The 22,803-nt window shown below is 44.4% G+C and overlaps 1 protein-coding gene across 3 annotated transcripts in view; it reads right to left on the reverse strand.

Annotated features, from left to right (window-relative positions):
• TTC39B (tetratricopeptide repeat domain 39B) overlaps positions 1-22,803 on the reverse strand; it is a 214,380-nt gene that overhangs the window by 106,828 nt on the left and 84,749 nt on the right. For 2 of the 3 annotated variants that reach the window (XM_063914071.1, XM_063914073.1), the window contains exon 2: positions 15,217-15,251. The exons of the other annotated variant lie outside the window; for it this stretch is intronic. In XM_063914071.1, coding sequence (XP_063770141.1) covers positions 15,217-15,251 — 35 coding nt within the window. The remainder of the gene's footprint in view (positions 1-15,216; positions 15,252-22,803) is intronic. 3 annotated transcript variants of the gene reach the window in all.

Consider the following 22,803-nt stretch of genomic DNA (forward strand, 5'->3'; position numbering starts at 1 on the left):
GAGCGATCCAGCGCAGAACGCTCAGCACACATCTCTCCCCCACTCAGCGCAATGTGTGCTGAGCGGAGGGGGGTGCTCACTTCTCACCTTACTAGGACAACCTAGAGTCGACGATAGCGCAGCGCATCGCTATCACTGTGGGGCATACACACGGAGAGATACGTGCTTAGAAATTAAGCATGGATCTCTCTGTGTGTACCCCTCTTTACTTGAAGGCTTGGAGAGTAATTAAGTGGAGAGAGATAAAGTACCAGACAATTTCCTCTTAACTAATGTTACAGGCTGTATTAGAAAAAGGACAGTTAGGAGCTGGTAGATTAATACTTTATCTGTCTCCAAGCTTTGAAACATATGCCCCTTTCTCTCTCGCCAAGGCTTAGTACATCTCCCCATGTGTATCAAAACATTATATAAAACTACTCTGATGAACAGAAGAATCAGCAATAAACGATTTAAGGAGAGGAGAGAGGGGAAGGGGTAGTCCACTGGGACCTCTGAGATTAAGGAGGCAAATCTAGTTACGGAGCTCCCAACACAAGGATCTAATGACAACGACCACCCTAAGGATAGCAAGCACAGCGGTACCACACTCCTAGGCAAACTATAACCAGACACAGAGACACTTGCACGCAGGGCCGGATCAAGCCTTGGAGGGGCCCAGGGCACTTAAGACAGGGGGGCGGTGCATATCTCCCAACATGACTCATTCAACCAGGGACAAAAGCTCTCTACCTGGACTTCCCTCTTAATGTACATGATTGGTGTCACCTGCGTTGAACTATTTAATTGATAAGAAAGGTGTTTCAACACAAGTGATTGCAATCATAAGTTAAGAAGGAAGTATAGGTAGAGAGCAAGCTGTCCCTCCTGGAATGGGTCACGTTAGGATGTATGGATTGTGTATAGTAAATTTAAACCAATGGCGTATATTATATTTAAACTAAGAGTTTAATAATGCCTGGATACTGTTTATAGCTCTACCTAATTGAGAAAACTATTTTATAAAGTTTTCTTGTAGTGGAACAAAGACCATTTAAATAACCTTAAAATACACAGATTTAAAATCTACAATTTATCTTGTCACATGCAAAGATAGCAGCAGACTCTGTACTACTTACACACTGGGACAGGGCTCAGGAGAACTCTTTGGGTCTCTCTCTCTCGGAAACCTGAAACTCCTGTGTCTCTACCTGCACTGTATACGGTCTTGTTCACATTCTGGATGCCTGGTTCTGCAGCTACCCAAGAGGGAGAGCTAGTGATGTCAGTGTGCTCCAGTCGGTGGGGTCCCCTGACAGAAGGAGGCATGGGGTACAGTATCCCCTGAACCCCCCTTCCCCTAATCTGCCTATGCTTGCACGCCTAGCTGTCACCAGTAACTGAGACACAGGACTGGGGTGAAACTTTTCAGATGAGGCATGCTGAATTGATATACTTCACGCTATTGGACCACCGTTGCGTGAATTATTTAACTACTATCGCTACAGATGGTATATCTACTGCTGAGCACTAATAACTGCCTTATCATTTGGCACTACTGAAGATTCGTTTGTACTTTACAACATTTACATTTAGGAAGTTACAATACTCAACGCTGATATTTCCTATACAGCTGGTTACCACTGCAACCTTTGTATTATATCACTTATTTATTCCAAAATATTTAAACCCATATGTGACTATCAGGATCTGTACCAAATATCAGTAAAGGAATTTAATTGATATGATACAGTATGTGCTCATATCAATCCTCTCTCATTCACCTGAACGTAAGCACTCGCACACTTCATTTTACAATAATTCTGAAAGGTAACTCCTACACAACATGGGAAGCGACACTGCAAATTAAGAAAAATGTTCTAGATGTAAGAAACAAGGACTCCTGAAGATAGACTGCTCAATATAGAAAGCAAATTTCGAAGAAGGTCCAACATAAAGTGAATACGTCACTCACTGATGCATGCACAAACCAGAAGAGTGGAATGTTTAATGCACCAGAAGGTCATTGCTGGTGCATGGATTCAGGCGTCACATATCAAGTCATAAAAACTTCTTCACAGAACTTGACCTGCATCACAAAGATTACCAATCTTGCATACAGAATCAGTATCACTGAATTGGGGACTGTCCACTCGCGTGCGTCCACATAAACCAGAACAATCAGACGATACCAGTGAAGGGTGTGCTGTACATATGTTGCCTGTCTGTAAGGTGCACAGAAACTAATACACTCACCATCAATAGATGGGATGACAAGTATATTATCCAGAATGAAACAACATGGATAGCCAGAGCCAAACCGGAATAACACCTTGGGGTAAATATACTAAGATGGGAGTTCTATTTAAGATGGGATGATGCCCACAGCAACCAATCAGATCCTACTTCTCATTTATCTAGCACCTTCTAGAAGTTAATGCCTGGAATCTGATTGGTTGCTATGGGCAACATACCTTCTGAAATAGAACTCCCATCTTAGTAAATGTACCCCCTTGTCTCTTGACCCAACAAAGAAACCGGTACGGGAGCCACAGTTCTGTTGAGCCCAGATAATGGGAGGGCGCATGCTCACTGTGAGGAGGTGTAGCCAGACCCCCTTCTTGGTTTGGTTTCACTTTCAGTTTAAATCAACACTTTATTTGCTTTCTCCACTAGTTGTATTCTGTCAGATTCTGTGCAGGAAAGTCAATTTTGACTATCTAGTATAAAAGTATAGTCAAAATTGACACTTAGCCAAAATCAATCACAGCCAGTATCGCAAGCTCAGTCCGCATCGCAGTGTGAGAATCGTGCATAGCCGAAATCTCACCGTGTGTACACACCTTTATGTTCTCAGAGAGACACATCATAATATACATTTTTTATTTTTTATTGGTGTTGGTACATATATACTGACTCAGGCACCATCCAAAATGACCTGCGACTCCAATACACAGATAACTTCATCAATATGTGGCACAGACCACTGGAAAGCATACAGGAAATACAAAAGCAGAACCTGATAAAAAAGGATCTCCAACAATAAGTATTTACAGAAATTCTGAGGTGCAGTTGCTGGAAAACAAAAAGGAAAAGTCCAACTCCTCAAAAATGTAAGAGCAGAGTACCAGACCAGGACAGATCTCATACACTGTGATATGTGTGGTTCTATGAATATACCAATACCTGTAGGAAACAGATGGAATACAGTGAGCATTCCAAGGGACTATTCAATATATAGACACCTACCTCAGGGATTTATAGAATTAAATACAAAGATAACATATTACACAATTATAGGACTTTGTAACCAGTGGTGGGATGTGCCGGGGGGCAGGGTGACATGTGCCCTGCCGCATTTAACACTTTTGAGCTGGCATCCAACTGACCTATTAGTTAGTGCTCAATGCGGGTGCACCTTAGGCCACAGAGAGAGAGAGAGAGAGAGAGAGAGAGAGAGAGAGAGTAAAGCAGAGTCCAGGCAAAGTCTGTGGCTGGTAACTTTATGCCAATCAGCAACACTGCAAATCGGATCAAAACAGAGGTCACAGCTTGCATGAGTGAGCCTCCACCCCTTAGTGCAGGCTTTTTCAACCAGTGTGCCGTGGCACACTAGTGTGCCGCGACCAGTTGCAAGGTGTGCCGCGGAGCCAGAGCAGCTTCCTGCACCTTCACAGTGAACTGTTGGTTCGGGCTCTTCTTAGAGGATCAGTCGTGCTCTGGCCGTTACCTATGCCTTGAAGACGCGGCGGTGTGATATCATAGGTCTCGGCTGCCACGTCTCACCACCCAGCCAGCCCACCCACCTGCATACACATCTTCCAGTTCTCGCCTGCATACATCGCTTTCCTTGCCCACCCGCATCCACACCTGCCCAACAGCCTGCTGCTCAGTATTCGCAGCACTCCATTATGAACCACCCCCGCCACTGAGGGACAGGGAGGAGGACAGCTGACTGGTAGGGGCTAATAAATCTGTTATTTTATTTCTCCTGTGGGGAACAATAGGATTTCAATAAGATTTATGTGGGGAGAATAAGGATTTATGAGGGGAACAATGTGAATAATTCATGTGGGGAGCAATAGGATTTATGTGGGGAGCAATGTGGTTGTTTTTTCCGTGTAGGCCAATGTATGTGTGGAATTTTTTTTTTACTGTGAGGGCCAATGTGTGTTTTTTGTGTTTTTTTCTGTGGGGAACTGATGGTGTGCCCTGGGAATTTTAAAATATTGTTCGGTGTGCCGCGTGTAAAAAAAGGTTGAAAATCACTGCCTTAGTGTGTGCAGGTCAGCAGGCTCCGCTTCCTCCTCCCTCACTTGGCGGCCTGCAGGGCAGGCTCCATGTACACTGCTACGCTGGGAAGTAGAGCGCCAAGTAGAGGAAGATGCTCTTCTAAGCAAATGACACCCAGATGCAGGAGCGAGGACTGCGGGACCTTTGAGGAGCTGTGCTATGCTGGATGCTCACAGCAGCAGTCAAAAAGAGTCATACACGGGGGCAGGGTTATGAGTGTGCATACAATACTAACAAAATGTTTCAAAGTAAAGTTTGCGGGACACTTCTACTATGGCTGGAGAGAGCATGATGGCCCTGGAAATGGGAATGAGATGACTGGGGTTGGCATGATGTGGCTACAGGTGGGAAATATGGCTGTGGCTGGGGGCAGGGCTGAATTGAGCCTTGGGGGTGTCTCGGGCACTTAAGACAGTGGGGCTCAGTGGAGAGAGGAGGGTAGATTAGATTGTGCATACAGCACAACATGACCAATTTCAGGAGGGACAAAATGTTTTCTACCTAGTCTTCCCTCTTAATATAGGCTTGGTGTCACCTATGTTGAACTATTTAATTGAGGAGAAAGGTGTTTCAACACAGGTGATTGCAATCATAACTTAATAAGGAAGTCCAGGTACAGAGCCTTTTGCCTCTCCTGGAATGGGTCATGTTGGGATGTATGGATGGTGTATAGTAAATTTAAACCAGTGGTGTATATAAAAGATTTAAACGAATAGTTTAATAATGCCTGTGTACCGTTTATATCTCCACCTAATTGAGAGACAACTATTTTATAAACAGTTTCTTGTAGTGGAACATAGACAACTTAAATAACTTTAAAACACATAGAAAAATTAAATCTATAAAATTATCTTGTCACATGTCAGAAGACCAGCAGCCTCTGTACTACTTACACACCGGGACAGGACTCAGGAGGTCTCGCTGTAGACCCTCAAAAGATAACAGGTTACACAAGAACCAGACACCCAGGGAGGAGGAGGAGGAGAAGCTGGGATCCCTGTATCCCTTACAACTCTCTCCACTCTCCTCTGGTTGGAAAGCTCCATAGGCAGGTCATGAAACCTGATACTCCTGTGTGTCTGCCTGCACTGCATTCTGTCTTTCTCACATTCTGGCTGCCTGGTCCTGCTGCATAAGAGGGGAAGCTACTGATGGCAGTGTCCTCCGGCAGGAGAGACCCCTGACAAGGGGGACTTGGGGTACAGTATGCTCCCGCACACCCATCCCCCCTTAATCTGGCTTTGGCAAGGGGGGGGGGGGGGGTGATGTGGCAGGGAGGACATGTGACTATATGAAAAAGACAAAGAATATATTATAAATATCTTCTTTGTATTATTCTAATCATTTTTATCAAATCAAAACTTTGAAGTAAAGTCTATGACAGGTGAGGCAGTGCCTCACCTGCTTATCTTTTACACACATCTCTTCTCAAAACTTACCAAATGTCGAGCAATAAATACGGTTGCACCTGTATATAATGCCCACATGAACCCTATGGCTCATATATTGCACGTAAATCTGGCTCTGGTACTAGCCAGTGCCCCTGAGCCATTTATCTCACAGCATGTCCCTAAAGGCAGGGGAGGCTGAGCCTCACTCACCTGTCATATTGATTTAAAGAATACAAAGAGGATACTTATAAACACATTCTGTGGCATAAATATCTGCTTTGAATTATACTAATCATTTTCCCGTGAAAGAGCAGTAAAATCAGTTGGGAGGCAGCGAGGACTGCCAATTTTTAAATTCAAGATGGCCACAGCGAGCCATGTATAGTTCAACATGTCATCGCCCAGCTCCCTCTTTCTGACTAATATGAGCCAGTGCGAGGCAGCATCAAGATATCCGGTTTCGGACATCTTTGTGTCCCATATACCATTTTCACATCACATGATTCTCTCTCTTATTTATTGTACGGGCACATACAGATGTGTCCTCTTACATATTTGCTCCGTGCACTACATGTCGCGTTGCACATAACGCGCAAGTCCATATGACTCTGTAACGCCGAGTAGTCTTTGCATTTTCCCCTCTAAAATTAGTCTTAGACGCAAAAGTAGCTTCTGTTGATTAAAAGGATATGCAGCAGGCCTATATTCTGTGTGACTGCGACTATTTGCATACAAATGTAACGTGGCATTTCGGATGCCGATAGAGCCACTATTACACACAGAATATAGGCATGCTGCATATAATTTTCATCAGCAGAAGCTTGTTGTGCATCCTATTACATTACTGTGCGTCTAAGATGAATTTTAGTGGGGAAAACGCAGCATGGCGCAACTTCAAGGGCTGTTTAGCGTGACTGCAGCAAGGATGTAAAAGTACACATCTGTACATATGTTTTGGTAATCCCTTATATATTGGTTACAGTATTTATGAATCTCTCATGTTTTTTTTTTTTTATGTACTATGGATTTGTATTACAAAATTTTACAACTTCATGTGAGCAAGGATTGTGTGTGGAATACTACAGGACTTGAGATAAGTGGTTTTGTGTGTGTTTTTCTGATATGGGTCCACTTTTATTTTTATTTTCTACAATACACACTGGTGGTGTTCATATATTATTGCACTAGGAGGCGCTTTTGTCAAATCTAAATTTCAGATTGGAAAGATTTGCTCTCCAAAAAAAAAAAAAAAACCCTTTGAAATTGAGAAAAAACACGTGGAGACCAGTAAAAAAAAAAAAAAGACTGGAGTTAAGCGGTTTTATATTTTCTATATGGTACAGGTCCACTTACAATTGTACACTGCACATTAGTGGGGTTTATATACTATTGTACTAGGAGGCACTCATTCCATTAACATAATATTAATATAATATATATTTGTCAAGGTGCGCATTTCTGTAGCTGGAGCATTAGTAGAGTAGCTTTCTGTTGCTAGCCCCCAGGGCAAGATTCCCCCCCCCCCCCCCCCCCAGGGCCGGCGCTACCACTAGGCAGCTTTAGGCAGCTGCCTATGGGCGGCGACCACTGGAGGGCGGCACTGCACAGTGAATGAAAGAACGCTGGCTTACTTTATCACAGCCAAGCTCCTACTATTCTTTTAGAAACGAGGAGCAGCCTGTGAGTCCTGTTCCTGCAATCTGCCGCCCCCCACCTCCGCGATAGCAACACCCGGCATAGCTATGTACAGGGTGCTGCCGTTATTCGTATGAGCTCCCGAGTCCCACAAATTCCGAGCTGACACTGCAGCTCCCGCCCTGAGGACGGGGTACAAGCCCCGAAACATGTCGGCTCTATGACCACAATAAAGGATTGAAAGAAGTCTGCTGAGCAGGGCCGGCTCCAGGCATGTTCGACTAGAGCGGCCGCGCGGGGCGCCACTCTTACAGGGCGCCGCACGCTGCGGCCGCCATATTCCTGCCTGGAGCCAGCCTCTGTGTGTCCCACTCCCGGCCGCTTGTGTGCGCTATGCAGCGCGCTGTGCGGCGCCGGCGTCTGACGTTGGACGCCGGCGCCGCGCAGCGTGCATAGCGTGCAGACAGTTTCGATCCTCCGTCCGCGGCCCGCCCGCGCCCACAGCAGTATTCCCGGCTCCCAGCAGCACCGCAGTGTCAGTGACAGGTAAGTTAAAATCTGTCTGGCACTGTGTGGGGCCGTTTATGTTTCTGGCACTGTGGGGGCATTATTTTTCTGGCACTGTGGGGGCATTATTTTTCCGGCACTGTGGGGGCATTATTTTTCTGGCACTGTGGGGGCATATCTGCACTGTGGGGGCATTATTTTTCTGGCACTGTGGGGGCATATCTGCACTGTGGGGGCATTATTTTTCTGGCACTGTGGGGGCATATCTGCACTGTGGGGGCATTATTTTTCTGGCACTGTGGGGGCATTATTTTTCTGGCACTGTGGGGGCATATCTGCACTGTGGAGGCATTATTTTTCTGGCACTGTGGGGGCATATCTGCACTGTGGGGGCATTATTTTTCTGGCACTGTGGGGGCATATCTGCACTGTGGGGGCATATCTGCACTGTGGGGGCATTATTTTTCTGGCACTGTGGGGGCATATCTGCACTGTGGGGGCATTATTTTTCTGGCACTGTGGGGGCATTATTTTTCTGGCACTGTGGGGGCATATCTGCACTGTGGGGGCATTATTTTTCTGGCACTGTGGGGGCATATCTGCACTGTGGGGGCATTATTTTTCTGGCACTGTGGGGGCATATCTGCACTGTGGGGGCATTATTTTTCTGGCACTATGGGGGCATATCTGCACTGTGGGGGCATTATTTTTCTGGTACTGTGGGGGCATATCTGCACTGTGGGGGCATTATGTTTCTGGCACAGTGGGGGCATTATGTTTCTGGCACTGTGGGGGCATATCTGCACTGTGGGGGCATTTATGTTTCTGGCACTGTGGGGGCATTTATGTTTCTGGCACTGGGGGCATTTATGTATCTGGCACTGTGGGGGCATATCTGCACTGTGGGGGCTTTTATGTTTTGTGGCACGGCGGGCATTTATTTATCTGGCACTGTGGGGGCATTTATGTTTTGTGGCACTGGGGGCATTTATGGATCTGGCACTTATGTATCTGGCACTGTGTGGTCATTGATGCATCTGGCACTGTGGGGGCACTTATGTATCTGGCATTGTGTGGTCATTTATGTATCTGGCATTGTGGGGGCATTTATGTATCTGGCACTGGGGGCATATCTGCACTGTGTGGCCATTTATGTATCTGGCACTGCTGGGGGGCATGTCACGTGTAGCTGGCACTGCTGGGGGTATGTCACGTGTAGCTGGCACTGCTGGGGGGCATGTCACGTGTAGCTGGCACTGCTGGGGGGCATATCATGTAGTGTATCTACTAGGCGTCTGTGGCTAGGCAATGTGTCTATCGTGCGCTGCCTGGCGCAAAGTGTCTATCGTGCGCTGCCTGGCGCAAAGTGTCTATCGTGCTCTGCCTGGCGCAAAGTGTATAGGAGGTTCTACCTGGTGCAAAGTGTATTAGCTGCACTACTATGTGGTGTAATGCGAATTGCCACTATTCTGTGGTCATGCACCTTCCCCACGAAGCAACGCCCCTAAATTTTTGCTGCGCGCCTTCGGCGCGCACTGTCCCTGCTTCAGCATGTGGGTGGAGGAGCACCAAGCATTACAGTATGTACATCATTTTGCCCTCCTTACTTAAAAATGTGCCCTCCTTGTGATCAGCACCCTGCCCTAAAACGTGAACACTATCATGTGTAGTTGGCACTGCTGGGGGTCTATTGTGTGTAGCTGGCACTGCTGCGGGGCATGTCATGTGTAGCTGGCACTGCTGCGGGGCATGTCATGTGTTGCTGGCACTGCTGCGGGGCATGTCATGTGTAGCTGGCACTACACTGGAGACATTGTGTGTAAGGAACACTACTGTGGCTGTTCTGCATAAGGCTGCTAATTGTGTGCATAGAGGGGGTGTGAAAAAATATATTTATTTATAGTTTAATAATATGAAGTTACGAGGCCACACCCACTTTCCCAGGAGGCCACGCCCACTTTTCCCGAAGCGCGCGCGCCTTCGGCGCGCGCATAGGGGTTGGGGGGCGCTTTTACATTTTCTCGCTCAGGGTGCTAGTATGCCTGGAGCCGGCCCTGCTGCTGAGTGCCGCCACGTCTTCTTGCTACTTTGTTTAGTGACCTTGCGTCACTGGGAAGGCACCACAGCATTACACCCTGGGGGACATAGGAGTGCCGGGCACAGCTTTGTGATATATATATATATATATATATATATTTAAATATATATATATATATATATATATAAATTAAGGGCAACACACATGATTTTCATGGGGGGGGGGGGTCCTTACACACATGCACAGCAGGGAAGGGGTGTGTGTGTATACATGTATGTGTTCATGGGCTACAGTATGTGTTAGGGGACATGTTGTGATGCAATTTATCATTAATATCTCCTCGGAGTGTCGACCACTGTCTTTGCTGAAAAAAAAAAAAAATACATACATACATATATATACTGGAAGATAGGTCGGCACTCCCCAATAACTATTATCTTGCCCCGGTGCCCTCTGTAATGCTGGTAACACTATTGTAGAAAGGAAGAGCGGCACTCAGTCTTTATGAAGAGTCAGATGTATTAAGAAAACATCAAATAGGTGGCTATTTGATTTTTTTTTTTTAATACATCTGACTCTTCATAAAGACTCCGAGTGCCGCTCTTCCTTTCTTCAATAGTGTGTGTGTGTGTGTGTGTGTGTGTGTGTGTGTGTGTGTGTGTGTGTGTGTGTGTGTATGTATGTATGTATGTATGTATATATATATATATATATATATATATATATATATATATATATATATATATATATATATATATATATATATATATATATATATATATAGACAGATAATCCCGGCACTCTTCTGTGTAGATGATGTTACTGCGGTGCCCTCCCAGAGGAATTACCTCATGTACATGTAGAAGAAATGAAGGTGGCACTCACGCAGATTTTTGCAAAGGTAAAACGGTCAGTTTTAATTTACCGACATGTTTCGGGGACTCGCCCCGTCCTCAGGGCCTTAACCAAAGGGTTAAGGCCCTGAGGACGGGGCGAGTCCCCGAAACATGTCGGTAAATTAAAACTGACCGTTTTACCTTTGCAAAAATCTGCGTGAGTGCCACCTTCATTTCTTCCACACACATATATATATATATATATATATAGTTCGCAATGTTGTATTAATATCCCGCACTGGACGTATAATAATAATATAATCTCTGCCTCTTACTGAGTAAGATTAACACTAATCAAATAATGCATTTCTTACAATTAATTGCTGGAAATAGTCTAGGTGTGTTTTGTGACAGCCGACATGTTCTACATAATAATTAGACTAATGCCTAAGTGCTAGGGGAAATAGTTCAGTTCGTACACCATCTCCAAACCTTAGGTAATTTGTGTGTGTTTTTTTGTATTGTGCCCCGGGGATGCATTGTCAAATAAGGGGAACATCTATCCGCTGGTACGCTTTAAAGATCCGAAAAAAATTTTGGGGTTATGCGCAATATGTTATTTCATGTGTAAATGTTTGTTACAGGCAGTTCCTGTTATGACATACTTACAGTGTGATCAAACTGCTCAGCGGAGAATCCCTGCACCCACTATATTTCAGTCATTTGAGTTATAACAAAAGTGATTTGAAAAACTGTACCAATGTGTGCGAGGCAGAGATTATTCCCGTTATTCATATTAATCATACCCCTAGTGTTCAGAATGATAAGCTAATTGCTAATAACATTTTATGTAGGGTATTATACACACACATAAAAAGGTGGGAGATTAATTGTTATAACTAAGCACCAATTGGTGCTAATTTATCCATGAAAGAGACTTTTCTCATCTTCATTCACACTGGCACATGTTGGCTGACTGCAGGCTGAGGTTTTAGAAACTGTAAAACCTGTTATACATGGATACTAGGCAGTAAACAGGACACTATTCTGTGATATATATGTTTATTGTCACAAAAGTATCCAGTAGAAAATTAAGCTGAGTCAGAATCTTCTGCCCGCAGGCAGAGGTTTCAGAACTGTAAAACTTGTTACACATGGATACAAGGCAGCAAATAGGATACCACATTGATATATATGTTTATTGTCACAATAGTATCCAGTAGAAAATCGAGCTGAGTTAGAATCTTCTACCTGTATGGGGAAGTGTAGACAGATACACACAGCTATTCATAGCAGGCAGTAAAAAGTCGGAAAATACATCTAACAAGCAGCAATGCATCAATGTGATTAGGATGATCATGAGTATTTAAACAAGCTAAGGTATGGAAAATGCTCTGTTATTGGAGATACATACCATGACTTCAGTATAAATTAATAATAGGTAAGAGGTTGTGTCAGCTAAGATACATATCATTAACTACTGGCTATGATTCATGTACATCTGATTTTATTCACTATTCTTGTGTTACCATATTACACATGCTCATGAATATATTCACCACATACCAATATATTTATTCAATACAATTAATTGTTCTAAATTAAATATTAGAATACTTTATTGAGGGGTGTAATAAAATGAATGCACATATCTGAGTGGCATGTACACATAGATACTGCCTCTATATCTACCCCGCCTATTTTAGGAAAGTTTATTAAAGGTTACGGTTTAACTTATTTAAATCATGTCAAACTCATTATACAAAAAAAATGTTCATCTAAAAGAGTGCTCCCAAAAAGCAATCTACTTCTAGTGTTGCTCTCTTGCAACGAATATTTGGTTATTATATATATAGTTCCAAAGGTCCAGCACTCCAATAATAGAAAGAATAGCCGCTGGTGCTGCACAATTCCATATACGTCAAAGATTCGGCACTCGGAGTAATAAACACAGTACACAGATTACAACAACGTTTCAGTGCTTTACTACTATCCTCAGGTTACCTTGTAATCTGTCTACTGCGTTTATTACGCCGGGTATATATACACAGATCCGACGCTTCCATTAGGCAGCTTTAAGCAGCGTGCCCTGAGGGGGCAGACCCACTCTTCTCTCCCCATCCAAGGAGGATGACAATGGCTGTGAAACTTGTAGGAAACCAACTTTACATCTGGGGGACTGGACAGTTGGTATTGGGGTGTGTGTGAGGAAGGATGGGGGGGCGGAGAAGGGGGGGTGGGGGTGGCAGTAAGAAGATGGTTTGCCTAGGGTGCTGAGAAACCTTGCACCGGCCCTGCCCCCCCCCCTCCCCCCCCATATCTATGTAACAATAATATGTAACAATTTTCAATGAAATAGAAAACTTAGTCTAAGTGACAGAGGTAAAATTACAGAACATAAAATATAAAACCGCGCATAGAATATCAAAATACGGTTTCATATACACCAAAGCAAAATGGGTTAGCTGAAAGGAATAGCAGAACTGTGATTGAAATGATGAGATGAAGCATGCTAACCAGAGCCGTAAGTAGACATTTTGGTGCCCTGTCTAGAAAGAGAATTGGTGCCCCCCGTCCCTATTTGAAATAGGAATAGCGTGCGCCGCCAAAAATAAAGGAGTGTGGCTTTGTAGGGGAAGGGCCTGGGCAATGAGTAGTAGCAAGTCACATTGCATTGCTCAGTAGTGTCCGTTATACACGTTACACAAGACAGCAGAGCCCCTTATACACATTACTGCACACAGGAGAGCCTCCTATACAGATTATGCCACTGTAAAGCCCTTCTTCCTCATTATCATCATTCCTCCATCTCATTATCGTTATATCTCCTCCTCCCTACCCCGCTAAGGGAGCTGCAATGCTGCTAACCTCTGTTATCTTTCTCCTCTGTCAGCAATCAACTTGCCACCTCCTCTCTTGACTCCTGGTTAGTGTGCCGTCATTGTTTACTTCCCGCCTCACACCATGGCCATCCTAACAGCTCCTCAGTGCATGGTAATGTAGGAAAGTACTGAGAGAGACATCAGGCACTGTGGGAGATGGGGAAGGGGATGGACCAAGAAGGGTAGACAGCTGCAGCACTGCCCAGTGCAATGTGTAACTGTAGCAGTGTGCCCGGCAGAGAATGAGTCGGGTGCAACTCTACTAATATATACTGCAGCAGGCGATATACAGCAGTTGGCAGCAACACACACAGACAAAGGCGATTGCGGGGGAATGCGGCCGGCTCTGCCCACAGGGCATATGCACTCTGTACTGATTGCACCACCCTAGTTATGGCCCGAATGCGAACAGACAGGCTCTGTATTATCTTTAAAATATTGCACTGGAGCTACTTATATGCAACATAGATTATTCTCCAGAACAGTGGATTAAACGCCATATGAACTTTGGTATGGAGAGACAGAGGAGAAATTTAAATTATGGGCATAGGTGGTGTATCACCGTTGCCAATTTGTTTAAACGCCAACCTGATTCACCCCCTTTACCCAACCGGTGAATGCCCAATTCACCTAAAATGGGGTAGCAAGCAATTTTGTCGGCAGTGTCGGACGTATTTGCCCGGCAAATCTTCAGGACACTAATGGAATTCTTCTTTCTAGCGTTTCACAGGGTTTTGGATTGAGAACATTTATGTTCCAGAGGACGAAAGGTCAGCACCTTCAATACCAAACAGTGGAAGGGTTTCTTGTTGGAGTCTTTCGGAATTTGGGATTAGGTATACTCAACCTGTACTAGACCCAAGTACAAAAAGATAAACAACTGTAACAGAATGACTTTTGCTGAAGACCTAGGGGATGATGTGATTGCCTTGCTAGACATACTGTACAGACCTATTCATTTATTTAGGTGTGAGAATAGCAAAAATCTCCCTCCTACGGGGTTTTTCCCACAGGTGAGAGATTCTTGCTCTTCAATTGGGTGCATGGTTTTTGCTTTTTTGAATGGCAGGGGATTTTTTTTTTTTGCAGCCCCAGAGCACGACAATTTTTTCCTAAAATCTATATGTCAATCATTCTGCAGCTAAGAGGGGCTACAAGTGAGATTGCTAGACCCATCCTACGCATGCGCAGACTACAAACCACTGGGTTTGCATACAAATCAGAATCAGGCCCAAAGCCTCCACAGCAAAAGCTACGATGGATAATGTATTTTACAGACTACATTCAGCTACAACTTCTAGCAGTGGAGTAAGGGTTTTGGAGCACAGAAATAGCTTCATGCTAATTATATTTGAGCAAGTACACTGGACGGACAGTAAATGACGCTGCATTTTTAAATGGTCACTGTATAGTCTCGCTTTGTAGCAATGGTGTACTCTTTCTTGTTAATTCTCTATGCTACACTTTATATATGGAACCCCTCCCTGCATGTATGCTTGAACAGAGAAGCAGTACAAACCAGTACAACAGTACAAACAAGTACAATACAGGGAACAGAAAACATTATGAATTCGATGATGTAAGAAAAGATTTAGGACAGAGTTTCCCTTTAACATGATATAGTAAAATAAAAACAAAAAACATTGTTTACTTACACTGGGATATTTTCATATGCATCTTCGAAATTTTCCTGAAAGAAATAAAATCTGATTTATCTTTTTAAAATCATAAGTTTTATTAAATATTAAAGTTAAACCCCACATTATTTCTGCAAAGAAATTCCCTACAATATGAGCAAAATATTAAAAGCAAACACAAAATAATAAAATCATGACCTATAACCATACTGTAAGTGTATTTCAAATTATATGGATAATCATGTTTCTAGAAAAGCAATATATATTCTGTGAGGGGGGTTAAATAGTTTCACATTAATAAAATCTCCTGTGCACTTAGGGGTATATGCAATTACCGGCGAATCGCGGCAATTTTTCGCCCGTTTTTTAATTCCGCACAATTCGACCGTCGAATTCTGGCAAGTAGGTGCTGGAATTCAACATATTCAATAAAAAACGGATTCGACAGTCCAGTTGTCGAAAAACGGCCGATTTGACGGATTTTGATCCGATTTTTTTTTTAAAACGGTAAAAAACAGAAAAAAAATTGTGTGGGGTCCCCCCTCCAAAGCATAACCAGCCTCGGGCTCTTCGAGCCGGTCCTGCTTCTAAAAATCCAGTGGGAAAAATGACAGGGGATCCCCCATATTTTTAAAACCAGCACCGGGCTCTGCGCCTGGTGCTGGTGCAAAAAATACGGGGGACAAAAAGAGTAGGGGTCCCCCGTATTTTTTACACCAGCATCGGGCTCCACTAGCTGGACAGATAATGCCACAGCCGGGGGTCACTTTTATACAGCGCCCTGTGGCCGTGGCATTAAATATCCAACTAGTCACCCCTGGCCGAGGTACCCTGGGGGAGTGGGGACCCCTTCAATCAAGGGGTCCCCCCCCTAGCCACCCAAGGGCCAGGGGTGAAGCCCGAGGCTGTCCCCCCCATCCAAGGGCTGCGGATGGGGGGCTGATAGCCTTGAGAAAATTTAAAGAATATTGTTTTTTTCAGTAGTACTATAAGTCCCAGCAAGCCTCCCCCGCAAGCTGGTACTTGGAGAACCACAAGTACCAGCATGCGGGAGAAAAACGGGCCTGCTGGTACCTGTAGTTCTACTGGAAAAAAAATACCCAAATAAAAACAGGACACGCACACCTTGAAAGTACAACTTTATTTCACACATGTCGACACACACATACTTACCTATGCTCACACGCCGACCACTGTCCACTTGTCCAAGTAGAATCCACGTGTACCTGTGATTAAAATTATACTCACCTGATCCAGTGTCCAGATTATAATCCACGAATTTGGCAATTTCCCCGAATGCAGAGCCCTCCCTGTGACTGCTGTCACAGAAAGGTCCCTTCGGCCAATCAGCGAGCGCAACGTCCTGGCACTCTGCTGATTGGCTATGCGCGTCTGAGCGGTCAGACAGCGCATCGCAAAGCCTCTCCATTATATTCAATGGTGGGAACTTTGCGGTCAGCGGTGAGGTCACCCGCGGTCAGCGGCTGACCGCGGGTAACCCCACCGCTGACCGCAAAGTTCCCACCATTGAAACTAATGGAGGGAGCTGTGCGATGCGCTGTCTGCCAGCAGACGCGCATACAGCCAATCAGGCGAGTGCCACGAAGTAGCGCTTCCTGATTGGCTGAAGGGACCTTTCTGTGACAGCAGTCACGTGGGGTCCCGGCATTTGTGGAAAGGGGTCCCATGTGTAAACATGGGACCCCTTTCAGTCCGGGTGTTCGTTTTTTTTTTTTTTTGCCAAGTACGTGGATTATAATCTGGACACTGGATCAGGTGAGTATAATTTTATTCACAGGTACACGTGGATTCTACTTGGACAAGTGGACCGAACGTCGTGTCAACATAGGTAAGTATGTGTGTGTCGACATGTATGTAATAAAGTTGTACTTTCAAGGTGTGCGTGTCCTGTTTTTATTTTGGTATTTTTTTTCCCAGTAGAACTACAGGTACCAGCGGGCCCGTTTTTCTCCCGCATGCTGGTACTTGTGGTTCTCCAAGTACCAGCTTGCGGGGGAGGCTTGCTGGGACTTATAGTACTACTGGAAAAAACAATATTCTTTCAATTTTCTCAAGGCTATCAGCCCCCCATCCGCAGCCCTTGGATGGGGGGACAGCCTCGGGCTTCACCCCTGGCCCTTGGGTGGCTGGGGGGGGACCCCTTGATTGAAGGGCTCCCCACTCCCCCAGGGTACCCCGGCCAGGGGTGACTAGTTGGATATTTAATGCCACGCCCGCAGGGCGCTGTATAAAAGTGACCCCCGGCTGTGGCATTATCTGTCCAGCTAGTGGAGCCCGATGCTGGTGTAAAAAATACGGGGGACCCCTACTCTTTTTGTCCCCCGTATTTTTTGCACCAGCACCAGGCGCAGAGGCCGGTGCTGGTTTTAAAAATACGGGGGATCCCCTGTCATTTATTCCCCCGGATTTTTAGAACCAGGACCGGCTCGAAGAGCCGGAGGCTGGTTATGCTTAGGAGGGGGGACCCCACGCAATTTTTTTTCTGATTTTTACCATTCCATTTAAAATAATAATAATAATAATAATAATAATAAATATTATTTTTAAAAATATATAAATAATACTTGTGCCTCCAAAATAGACAAACCAAGTACCTAATCCCTTCTAATATAAATAGATATGCTATTACCAATAAAAAAAAAACACCAAAAAAAACATGTTTTTAAAAAAATTTATTAGATTCCGCCACCAAAGTGTGGCGGATTGAAAATGACGAATTTACTGTCTAAAAGCACTGTTGTCGAATTTCCAAACTTCAATTGAATATACTTTTGGCGAATTGCCGCATTTGTACCATTGCAGAAATGTCGAATTTGACAAATGTCGAATTTCAAAAAGTCGAATTTGGAAAGTCCGTTTTTTTGACGGAAAGTACTGTATTGCATTGTCGATTTATTTTTTTTGGCGACATTTTCGGGAATTCGACCGCAATTGCATATACCCCTTAATAGTCTATCCAGCTGTAGTAGTGTAGTTTGTGCTATCAGTTGCCAAAACAGTGATACAATATTTCTGCATTCAAGAGATCTGAAACTTTTCTCTGCTCACATTACGCAAAGTTTCAAAAGCCATTTTACTCAGGGATGGGAATCAAATTATGTGTCATTGGAACCATCGATAGTTTCGATCCAATGTTTCCTTACAATCGCAAGTTTTGCCCCCAGTGTTCTACTGATGTATTGGAAGGTGGTGGGGTGCAGGCAAACAGACTTCTTTAACTGATTCCTCTGCCTAAACCCACAGGAGATGTGTACATTCAGTTACATCCCACTATATTTAAAAATAGATTTTCAGCATGCCATACCCAGGACTCAAACTTTCAATCTCACATACTGCAGTCAGACATCTAACACATAAAACATGCTCCTGCATAGTTAACTAAGTATATGACGCTAGTAATAGTTTAAATAAAATCATAGCAGCTAAGCAGATCTTTGTAGCGTGTGGCTGCATATTTTGGGCCTTATTTAAAAGCCACACACAATGCCACTGTTCACATAGTTTAGCGATTTGTAACTGCTTGCATTAATTTTTTTTAAGTCTCCTACAGTGAATGCATTACCCCGAGTGTACACGCAAAGTTGCTAGTGCGTCGATTCAGATGGTATTAGAAATGTGATGGAAAAGTGATGGGGGTTCCTGGGTTATGACTGGGAGTTGGTTAGTAGTAAATGCAAAAATGGTCTCTACAGTGGGCATACGAGCGGGAGTGTCAGTGGCATGTCAATGCAATTGGCTGCTTGCACAAACGCAATCAAAGGAGGTCGTGGTCAGATTGACACACTGCACCTTACATAGATCCAGGGACGGATCTAGACTTTTCTTTAGGGGGGGTGGTTTACTGTTTAATCTTGACTCCTCCCCAGGGCCGGTGCAAGGTTTCTTGGCACCCTAGGCAAATTGTCTGCCTACTGCCCCCCAACGTCATCAGTTACTCACTTTCCCAGTCACTAAGGTGAAAGTTCATAGGTGGCATCTTATACATTTCCCAGCCGTCTGACTGCATTATCTCTCAAAGATATCATTATTTCATAGCTACACTCAGTGGCACCACCTTCCATGATCCTGGCTCCCTACCCAGCTGCCTATCTCTTTCTATTTCATTCATCTCACATACATACATACATACATACATACATACATACACTGCCTCCCTCATACATACATACATACATACATACATACATACACTGCCTCTCTCATACATACATACATTTCCATACACTGCCTCTCTCATATATACATTTATACTCTCTCATTCCTTCACAACTCTCTACTTTTTCTCTGTCTTTCTCATTCTCGCTCTCTTTTACATATATATTATCTCCCTTTATTTCTGTCACACACACACACACATCTCTCTTTCTATTTTATTCTGTCTCTTATACATATATACATACATATTCACTGCCTCTCTCATACATACACTGCCTCTCTCATACATACATACATACATACATACACTGCCTCTCTCATACATACATAAATATTCACTGACTCTCTCATACATACACTGCCTCTCATACATACATACATACATATTCACTGACTCTCTCATACATACACTGCCTCTCTCATACATACATACATACATACATACACTGCCTCTCTCATACATACACTGCCTCTCTCATACATACATATTCACTGCCTCTCTCATACATACACTGCCTCTCTCATACATACATACATACACTGCCTCTCTCATACATACACTGCCTCCCTCATACATACATATTCACTGCCTCTCTCATACATACATACATACATACATACATACACTGCCTCTCTCATACATACACTGCCTCTCTCATACATACATACATACATACTCACTGACTCTCTCATACATACACTGCCTCTCTCATACATACATACATACACTGCCTCTCTCATACATACACTGCCTCTCTCATACATACACTGCCTCTCTCATACATACATATTCACTGCCTCTCTCATACATACACTGCCTCTCTCATACATACATACATACACTGCCTCTCTCATACATACACTGCCTCCCTCATACATACATATTCACTGCCTCTCTCATACATACATACATACACTGCCTCTCTCATACATACACTGCCTCTCTCATACATACATACATACATACTCACTGACTCTCTCATACATACACTGCCTCTCTCATACATACATACATACACTGCCTCTCATACATACACTGCCTCTCTCATACATACATACATACATGCATACATACACTGCCTCTCTCATACATACATACATACATAGCCTCTCATACATACACTGCCTCTCTCATACATACATACATACACTGCCTCCATCATACATACATACACTGCCTCTCTCATACATACATACACTGCCTCTCTCATACATACACTGCCTCCCGCATACATACATACATACATACACTGCCTCTCTCATACATACATACATACATAGCCTCTCTAATAAATACATACATACACTGCCTCTCATACATACATACATACACTGCCTCTCTCATATATACATTCATACATACATACACTGCCTCTCTCATACATACACTGCCTCCCTCATACATACACTACCTCTCTCATACATACATACATACATACACTGCCTCTCTCATACATACATACATACATACAATGCCTCCCACATACATACATACATACATACACTGCCTCTCTCATACATACATACATATACTGCCTCTCTCATATATACATTCATACATACATACACTGCCTCTCTCATACATACACTGCCTCCCTCATACATATATACATACACTGCCTCTCATACATACATACATACACTGCCTCTCTAATACATACACTTCCTCTCATACATACATACACTGCCTCCATACATACACACAGGGTTGATATCGGGTGACCGGCGGTTGGGAGACCACCGGTCACCATACTGAAGCAGGGATCCCGTCTGTCAGATGGCCACCGGGGGGAGGAGGGGGTGGACATCCATACACTGCCTCCGTACATACGTACGTACGTACATACATACATACACACATATATACAATACATCGGTACTCTGCCTCCATACGTACATACCTACATATATACATTCATACACTGCCTCCGTCCGTACGTACGTCCGTACATACATATATACATTCATACACGGCCTACGTACGTACACAGCCTCCATACACTGCCTTCATATGTACATACATATATACATACACTGCCTACATACATACATACATACACTGTCTCCATACATACATCTATACACTGCCTCCATATGTACATACATACACACATACATAGCCTCCATACATACACACATATATACACTGTCTCCATACATCTATATACACATAATGTCATCATACATACTGTGCATAAATCCAACCCCCCTCCCACCTTCAGTGCACACTTTTGCAGCTACCACTTCCCCGGGTGTGACTCCAGGCAGCCACTACTCCGGGTGCCCCACCATCGCTCCAAGGGGGCGACATCTTACCGCTGGCCAGGAAGCTGTACTGTTCCCCGCTGCTGTCACCATCTTCCGGTTCACTGCTGCTGTTGCCGGCGGCTCCATAGTGCACAGCAACAGGTGAGGGGCGGGCGGCCGGCTGCTGCTGGCGGGAGTCACTGTTCCTGGTGCTGCCGCCAGCTCCGACTGCACAGTGCGCTGAAGATAGCGCGCCTGCTTCTGGGGGGGGGGGGGCCTGATGCCGCACTTGTCCTCAATCCCCTCCGGAACCCACAGAACTATATTTAAAAAAAAACGGTGCCGTGGGTTGCGGTGGAAAGTGGAGGCTGCTCACTCCTAGTTGTGCTGCTAAGTGCCGCCCTCCAGCGGCCGGCGCTCTAGGCAGCTGCCTAAAGCTGCCTAGTGATAGCGCCGGCCCTGCTCCTCCCTCTACAGTTCCAACTCCTCCCATCTGCAATCCTAACTCCTCCTCTCTCAATTCTGACTGAACTTTTTGAGTGAGACTGAGATAGAGCTTTGTGATTGTTCTATGTACATGTGACTGTGCTATGGGGTAATTGTATTTATTAGCCCTAGTACCCACACACCAGCAAGTGAGGGGCAAATGCTCTGTAACCCTTGCTCTCCTGGCTCCTCTGTGCTGCTGTGGTATAAGCTGCAGCACATCGTTTTGCCTCAGGCTCTCCCCGGAGAGCTCTCTTCTGCTCAAAAGTGGGCGTGGCTATGACTGTGTTAGGGGGGGGGGCGGTCGCCCCCTTCGCCCCCCCTAGATCCGGCCCTGCATAGATCTGGTGCATTTTCAATGGTATGACCAACAGCTGAGTATAAGGACGTACCAATCTGTATTACAGCATGCACGGGTGCTAAGAATGTGCGTCTCTGTCCTTGCACATTTGGCTGTACGGATGTACGTAAGAGAGAGTGTCTGTATGACATTTGCAGAAACTTGCAGATGGGTGACCACCAATAGACTCTGCTGTGTGTTTACTTTAGCTTTTAACTCTGACTCTGGCTCAGTGTGGTACTGCACACTATATAGATCAACAGTCTGTATAAAAAGGGAAACAGGTTCGATACCAGAGACCTGCGCCACCATCATTATGCTTTATGCGCAACTTTATACAAATTCCTTTGCAGCAC

Source organism: Pseudophryne corroboree, chromosome 1 (assembly GCF_028390025.1).
Source record: "Pseudophryne corroboree isolate aPseCor3 chromosome 1, aPseCor3.hap2, whole genome shotgun sequence".
NCBI classification, from domain to species: Eukaryota; Metazoa; Chordata; class Amphibia; order Anura; family Myobatrachidae; genus Pseudophryne; species Pseudophryne corroboree.